Source organism: Sus scrofa, chromosome 7 (assembly GCF_000003025.6).
Source record: "Sus scrofa isolate TJ Tabasco breed Duroc chromosome 7, Sscrofa11.1, whole genome shotgun sequence".
NCBI classification, from domain to species: Eukaryota; Metazoa; Chordata; class Mammalia; order Artiodactyla; family Suidae; genus Sus; species Sus scrofa.
In genome coordinates, this window is record NC_010449.5 from 52,288,676 (window position 1) to 52,295,211 (window position 6,536).

Sequence of the window (6,536 nt, forward strand, 5' to 3'; positions counted from 1 at the left end):
GTGGGAGCCCACTGGCCCAGGCTCCCCACCTGCACCCCCCAATATCAAGGCTTTCCCTGTTCTTCTGTGAGGAAAGGCCTCCCAGGTTGAGCCTGATCCCTGCTTGCACCCTCCCTCCAGTGACCAGAGTGAGGAGGAAGGTAAGAAGAGGCAGATGAAGAAGAGGAAGAAGGTGCCAGAGGGACAAGAAGGCGGCTCGTCCTCAGATGAGGGCAGCGACTCCAGCAGCAGCTCGTCGGAGTCTGAGATGACATCCGAGACTGAGGAGGAGCAGGTGGAACCTGCCTCCTGGAGGAAAAAAACAGTGAGAGCCTTGGGGCTGGAATGGGGCGGGCTCATGGACCAGGGCCCTCCCCACTTCTGGGCCAGGCCCAGGCATCTCTCCACCACTCAGAGCAGCCCAGGTACTCCTCTTCCACACTCACATCCCATTTTTCTCTTCCCATTTCAGCCTTCCAGTAGCAAAAGTGCACCTGCAGCCAAGGAGATCTCCCTGCTTGATCTAGAGGACTGTGAGTTGGGCGGTCTAAGTCCTGGGGAATATGACTTAGGAAGGTCTGTGGGTGTCTAGATTGGGTTCCTCAGGGTTTCGGGGTGGGGGAGCAGATGGAATACCTCTTTGGGCCTGAAGGCAGCAGGACCCCTCCCCAGGTGTGGGGTTGGGATCAGGAGTGGGTAGGCACCCGCCTGCCATGTGCCACGCTGTCCGTGGTGCTGAACTGCCTGTTCCCGAAGCTTGGGCTCCCTGCTCCAATTCCACTTTGCCCCCCCCCATCAATCTTCCTCATTCACTCCCACAGTCACCCCTCCCAGTATCCAGCCTGTGTCTTCCCCTGCGGTTGTGTCCACCAGTCTGGCCGCTGACCTGGAGGGCCTGACACTCACAGACTCACCCCTGGCGCCCTCTGTGAGTGGAATGGGGAGGGACTGAGCTGGGGCAGGGACACAGCTCTGTGCAGCACCCTGTGGTGTGGATTTGTGGAAAGGGGGTGGCAGAGGGGATAGCTTTGAGTCCCTGTTGCTGGGACCAGAGGTGGGGACAAGGCTGGGTCATGGTCTCTCCTTCTTGTTCCTTTCCATAACCCCCTCCCCTCTAGCTGCTGAGTCCAGTGTCGGGTGTCGGGAGGCAGGAGCTGCTGCACCGGGTGGCTGGCGAGGGGCTGGCTGTGGACTACACCTTCAGCCGCCAGCCTTTCTCTGGGGACCCCCACATGGTGTCAGTGCACATCCACTTCTCCAACAGCTCTGATACCCCCATCAAAGGCCTGCACGTGGGCACCCCCAAACTGCCTGCTGGCATAAGCATCCAGGAATTTCCTGAAATTGGTGCGGAAGGGACTTGGACATGGTGGCAAAGGAGGTTCCGGGGGAGGGGGTTGGACTTTTGGTGGCTGCTGAAGCCCCCCCTCTTGCCAGGCCAGAGTCTAGGCTCTGGAGGCATGGAGGTGGCATCTAACACAATCCATGCCCTTGTGCACAAGATAGACTAGGAGATGAGTGAGTCCACATTAGGGCATGAGGGGCTCGAGGCTGGATTGTTTCAGCACTGACTAAATGGGGTGAGGGACTAAATGGGGGAAGCATGTTTAGGCTTCAGGAAAAATCCAGGCACAGTCTCTAGGAGCCCAGAAAACCAGGATTCCATAGTGGGGTGGTCAGCTCTGGCAGTGGAGGGGAGAGGGGGCCTGGGTTCCAGGCCTACCAGCTGATGGCATCTCCCTATCCCCCTTGCCCTGCCTCACGTGGCTGCAGAGTCCCTGGCACCTGGAGAGTCTGCCACTGCTATCATGGGCATCAACTTCTGTGACTCAACCCAGGCGGCCAACTTCCAGCTGTGGTATGTGTCCCCCTCGTGGGGGAGTAGGAGGATGGCTGGGGAGAGGTGGGGTCAAAATTAATTGGAGCTGGGGGTGTGGCACATGGGGACACCCCATGATCTGCTGGGTCGGGAAGGCATTGCAGGACCTCAGGGATGCCCTGATGCCTCTCCTGCTGCTTCCCAGCTCTGCCTCTGGACAACGTGGGAGGTGAGGAGAGAGCAGCTGGCCTCACTCCCTCTCTCTCTGTCTCCTCCCACCCTTCCCAGCACCCAAACCCGACAGTTCTATGTCTCCATTCAGCCACCTGTTGGGGAGCTGATGGCCCCCGTGTTCATGAGTGAGAACGAGTTCAAGAAGGAACAGGGTGAGTGCTCCATGTGGTGGGCAGGGAGGGCACTCAGGACATCCTCTGGGGCTCATTCAGCTCCTCCATACGGTCATGCTCAGGGAGCCTCAGTTCCTGCAGACAGAGGGAGGCCTCACAGCCTGTGGCTCCAGCAAAAGCTTCAGAGAGGCCAGGACCCTTCAGTGAGGCCTTGGAGAGAATTGGGACTCAGCTAGGCAGAAAATTCTAGGCCAGAATTCCAGCTGCAAAAAACATTAAGAGTAGGTGTTAGTGAAATTTTACAGGAGGAGTGGAGGGGAGCAGTTTGCTCTGGGGAATAGAGCAGTCCTTAGCACTGGGGAATAGTGAGAACAAAGCTGAAAATATGTCTGGACTAGTTTCTGGAAGCCTTAAATGCTAGGCTAAAATATTTCAGCCCTTAAATTTCAGAGCTGGAAAGGGGTCACAGAAGTTATTGGGTCCATTTCCATCATTAGAGAGAGAAAGACTGTTGATTTCATTTTTGTAGCTGTGGAGGAATGACTGAGGTTTTTTGAGTGAGGAAGGGGCCAAGGTGAGACCTCTGCTCCAGAAAGAGGGATCTGGTACCATTTACAGCTAGGACTGGAGCTGAGATCATCTGCAGCAGGAAAAAGAGGCAGAACATCAGAAGTGGGAGAAAAGATGGGCTTCATGGGTCCTGGCTTTGAGTTCTGAACCTGCCCCTTGCTTGGTTTGTGACCTTGGACTAAATTCTGTGACCAGTTATAAGGCTATTGCAATAGTTCTGATGAGAGGTGGTGAGGACGAGGATTAGAGCCGCAGCAAAAATAATGAAAGGCTGAGGTGGAAGAGAAAGAAGCCTCGGGCATTTGCCCTATGAAAGAAAAGAGGAGACGTATCATGGCTTTAGAATGTCTGGCTTGGATGGTGGGGAGAATGGCAGTGCCGTTCACCTGGACCAGGGCTTGGTTATCTTTTTCTGCAGTGGGTGGTCATAAAACGAATGTTTTAGGCTTTCTGGGTCGTGTGATCTCTGCTGCAATATGCTCCTGTAACCTAAGAACAGCCACAGATAATACGTAAATGAATGAGTATGGCTGTGTCCCATTAAAATTCTATTTATAGATATGTAAAATTGAATTTTGTATAATTTTCATGTGTCATGAAATATCTATCTTTTGATTTTCACTTCCACACTTAAAAAATATTTAGAAAAACATTGTGAGCCATGCAGGCAGTGGGTTGTCCTTGGCCTTCAGGCTAAAATTTGCTAAACCCCTGATCTGGAAGAAAGAAGAGTGGGTTGCGTAAGGTACAGGGGAGATCTTTGTTAGTTTTGGGTAAGCCGCTTTTGAAATAGATTTGGGAAATTCAGGAGGAGGTGTTTAGCACGCAACTCTCAGGAAACACTCTTAGGCTGGAGTCAGGAGCCTAGAGGTGGTAACTGAAGCTGTGAATATGAGTGAGATCACCCTGGGAGAGAAATGGGTGGAAAGATAAGAAGGCCAAAGACCTTCTTTGAGGAAAAGCTTCATTCTTCATGAGAAAAAGGGCAGGGGGAGGGAGAAGAGAAGGAATAGACCCAGAGGTGGGAGGAGAACCATGAGCGATAAGGCGGTGGAAGATAGCCTTGGTTGGTCTATAGGCCAGGATAAGCAAAGACCTTCAGATCCAGAAGATAGGAAGCTACTGACAACACAGAGAGAGTGGGGACTGAGGCCAGTTGTCGTGGGTTGAGAGAGACCAGGGCTTGAAGAAATGGAGTCCGCTTTGGAGGACCTTGACCGTGAATGGGGAAGCAGACATAGCGCTGGCATGATGAGGGATCTTGCTTCTGGAGAGGTTTTCTTAGCAACAGGGAGACTTGAACATGGACAGACTAAAGGTATAGGGGCAAGAAAAGGTAACTAGTCAAGAAGGGAGAGGATGAAAGCAACAGAAGAGGGATGTTCATTCTTAAAAGGAGAAGAATGGAGGAAGCAGCAGGGCCAGGAGAGAGAGACTGATGAGGAGGTGGGCAAGAGGGGGACAGAGCAGCGCACAGGCTGGCTAGAGTGTGAGTGGAGAAGAAAGGTCAGCCCTATAGAGAGAGGGTTTCTGAGGGTGCTGTGAGTGCCCAGGGGCCTCAGGAGCCCTAGCCGGGTCTGAAAACTTGCCACAGGTGAAATTTTGCCACTTATGAGGGCTGCATGTGACGACTGGACTCTGGCCCATCTGGTAAGGACCAGCAGCAGCCACTAGTCATCTCTTTATAAGGACTCAGCCTCCAGGAGCTGGGAGACATGTGAACTTGGGTTGGAGAGCCAACCAGGAACAACCAAAGGATGTCGGAACCGGGTGGAGGCAACCTCTAAGTACTGACTGGCCACCAAGTCCATTGGCTCCTCCCAAGGGGCTGGTGGCCCAGATGCCAAATGAGTCTTTGGTCAGCAATATGGATAGAACCCTAAGAGGGGTAGGGGGCTGACAGGCCTCCCTGAGGGAGGCCCAGGTCCGAGAGGCGGTGAGGACTCAGACCTGCCCCTCCTGAGGAGGACCTGGTGAGGATGCTCAGTGGGCAGATGCAGGTGTCCCCACCCCCCACCCCCCACCCCCCGCCCTCATCATGACCTCTGCCCCCAGGAAAGCTGACAGGCATGAATGAGATCACAGAGAAGCTCACACTGCCCGACACCTGTCGGAGTGACCACATCGTGGTGCAGAAAGTGACAGCCACTGCCAATCTGGGTCGTGTCCCTTGTGGGACATCTGATGAGTACAGGTATTGACCACCAGCAGAGGGGAAGAGATTGGCTCTTGGGCTGGGTTTGAAGAAGGGGCCCCATGCCCCAGGGTTGAGCCCCTTCCTCTACCCATACTCCAGGTTTGCAGGGAGGACACTGACTAGTGGGAGCCTGGTCCTGCTGACCCTGGATGCTCGGCCCACTGGAGCTGCCCAGCTAACAGTCAACAGTGAGAAGATGGTGATCGGTACCATGCTGGTGAAAGATGTGGTACAGGCTCTGACCCAGTGATTGCGAGTGCTGTGACCTCTCTGACCCCCACTTCTCCCTCCCTCATGACATCTAGGCTGTTAGCCTCTCTCTCTCTCTCTCTCTCTCTCTCTCTCTCTCTCTCTCTCTCTCTCTCTCTCTCTCTCCTATCAGAGTCCTCATTCCAGATTGCATCGAGGGTCCTCTCTCCCTCCCTGGTCATTGCCAGGCTCCCTCCTAACTCCCCTCTCCATGGGTTCTTTAGTGACCTGTGCACAGGACGACAGTGCCATTCAGTCCTCCCAGATTTCTGTGGCTATTTAAGTAGTAAAATCTCAATAAAATGTTTTCTCCCTAGATGCTGGCTCCCCTTTCCTTTCTTCTGGCTTCTGCCTGAGGGGGTTAATGGGGGCGGGGAGGGGGCAGGGGAAAGCTCCTAAGAGTGACTGTGTTTGACCCTTGTGGTTGCCACTGACCTTCTAGGGGAGGCTGTGACTGACTCTCAGAAGTGACTCTGGTTGGACCCCCAAGATAACCATCTTCAGGTCTCCAGGCGTCTCTATGGATGAGACATCTGATCAGGGATCGGGAGGCCAAGCCGGAAGAACTCCCTGGTCTTTTTTATGAGCCTCTGCAAAAATGAGGCCTCTTTGACATCTGGCAGTCCCTTTTGGTTCCCCTCAGGGGTTCTTGGGAAGGAGAACTCATAACGTGGGGAATTCCCAAAGATAGGCGCAAGGCTCAAAATATGTCAACTGCATCTAGACATGGGGCCTAGAGCCCTGACCTAACTGGGGCCATGACCAACTGGCCATCTTGGAGGGGGAAGAACAGGAGATGTAGAACAGTGCTTCTCAAATTGCCCTTTATTAGATCACCAGGGGATTTTGTTAACTTGCAGATTCAGATCAGTAGGTATGGGGTAAGGCCTGAGATTCCACATTTCTAACAAGATCCCAACAACTGATGCTGTTGCTCCATGGACACACTTGAGTAGTGAGGATGTAGAGCCTTCACACTGGGGACAAACCTTCTGGGGGTAGTGGCAGTGAGGGTCAGGGCCCACCCTGATACCTTTCCTGGTGAGGAAAGAGGCTGAGCAGACCTTGGTTCCTAAAGGTGTAATGGGTGTTCCATTAACAGGTTCTGGGGGGAAAAAAAAAGTCTATAATCAAATAAGTTTAGGAATCATGGATTTAATGCAGTAAGTTTCCCACAGGCATTCTCAGAGCCTTTACTATGCTCCTGTCCATTGTGACCACTCCCCCAACCCCTTCCAAGAGGGGCTAGACCTCACAATGTTATCCGCACTTGGTTTTGACCTTAGGATGCATTTGTCCCAGAACTTGTTTTTGTTTTTGTTTTTTGTCTTTTTAGGGCTGCACCTGCAGCATATGGAAGTTCCCAGGCTAGGGG

General features: G+C 53.2%; 1 protein-coding gene across 6 annotated transcripts in view; it reads left to right on the forward strand.

The window, feature by feature from the left end:
• AP3B2 (adaptor related protein complex 3 beta 2 subunit) overlaps positions 1 to 5,479 on the forward strand; it is a 91,506-nt gene extending 86,027 nt beyond the window's left edge. For all 6 annotated transcript variants that reach the window (XM_021098893.1, XM_021098892.1, XM_021098889.1 and 3 more), the window contains 8 exons: positions 121 to 304; positions 452 to 512; positions 801 to 907; positions 1,098 to 1,326; positions 1,753 to 1,837; positions 2,087 to 2,184; positions 4,771 to 4,909; positions 5,012 to 5,479. In XM_021098893.1, the coding sequence (XP_020954552.1) occupies positions 121 to 304; positions 452 to 512; positions 801 to 907; positions 1,098 to 1,326; positions 1,753 to 1,837; positions 2,087 to 2,184; positions 4,771 to 4,909; positions 5,012 to 5,162 (1,054 nt within the window). In that variant the 3' untranslated portion in view covers positions 5,163 to 5,479. The remainder of the gene's footprint in view (positions 1 to 120; positions 305 to 451; positions 513 to 800; positions 908 to 1,097; positions 1,327 to 1,752; positions 1,838 to 2,086; positions 2,185 to 4,770; positions 4,910 to 5,011) is intronic.